The sequence below is a fragment of the Charadrius vociferus genome, unplaced genomic scaffold, assembly GCF_000708025.1.
Source record: "Charadrius vociferus isolate BGI_N301 unplaced genomic scaffold, ASM70802v2 scaffold3453, whole genome shotgun sequence".
NCBI classification, from domain to species: Eukaryota; Metazoa; Chordata; class Aves; order Charadriiformes; family Charadriidae; genus Charadrius; species Charadrius vociferus.
The window spans coordinates 1-648 of NW_009647800.1; the positions used below are offsets into that span (position 1 = coordinate 1).

General features: G+C 63.4%; 1 protein-coding gene across 1 annotated transcript in view; it reads right to left on the reverse strand.

The window, feature by feature from the left end:
- Nucleotides 1–47: 47 nt before the first annotated feature.
- The window catches only part of EIF4B (eukaryotic translation initiation factor 4B), a gene marked incomplete at both ends in the record, with an annotated part of 8,176 nt that continues 7,575 nt past the window's right edge, over nt 48–648 (reverse strand). Inside the window, one exon of the mRNA XM_009882417.1 lies at nt 48–261. Within this exon, the coding sequence (XP_009880719.1) occupies nt 48–261 (214 nt within the window). The remainder of the gene's footprint in view (nt 262–648) is intronic.

The window sequence follows — 648 nt, forward strand, 5'->3', positions numbered from 1 at the left end:
TCCTGAGGGCTCAGACCACCTTCTCCCCTCTCCGCCGCGGCACCGACCTGGTGGGAGAGCGCTGCTCCGAATCGGAGCTCTGCGAGCGGGCAGGGGGGTTGCTGCTCCGCTTGACCCAGGCGTTCTCCTTGGGGGGCGGCGCGGGCATCACCTTCAGGGGCTGCTTCTCCTCCTTCGCTTTGGAGGTGGGAGAAGGGACATCGTCCTCTTTGGCGAACGTCCCGTTCTCCAAAGACTTCTCGCTCTCCCTCCTTCGCGTGGCTGCAGGGGGAGAGGCGACGGAAGGCAGGGTCAGGCTTTAGCGCTGCCGAGAGGGGTGACGGGCGACGCGGAGGGCACGGTGCGGGGTCCCCCTGCTCTCTACTTCACAGAATCACAGAATTTTCAGAGTGTGAAGGGACCTCTAGAGATCACCCAGTCCCACTCCCCTGCTAGAGTGGGATTCCCCGGAGCGCATCGCTCCGGACTGCATCCATCGGGTCTTGAAAACCTCCGGAGAAGGGACTCCCCCACCCCCCGGGCAGCCTGTGCCAGCGCTCCGTCACCCCGACCGTAAAGAAGTTCTTCCGTCTGTTGGAAGGGAACTTCCTCTGTTCCAACTTGTGCCCAGTGCCCCTCCTCCTGTCACTGGGAACCACTGGAAAGAGT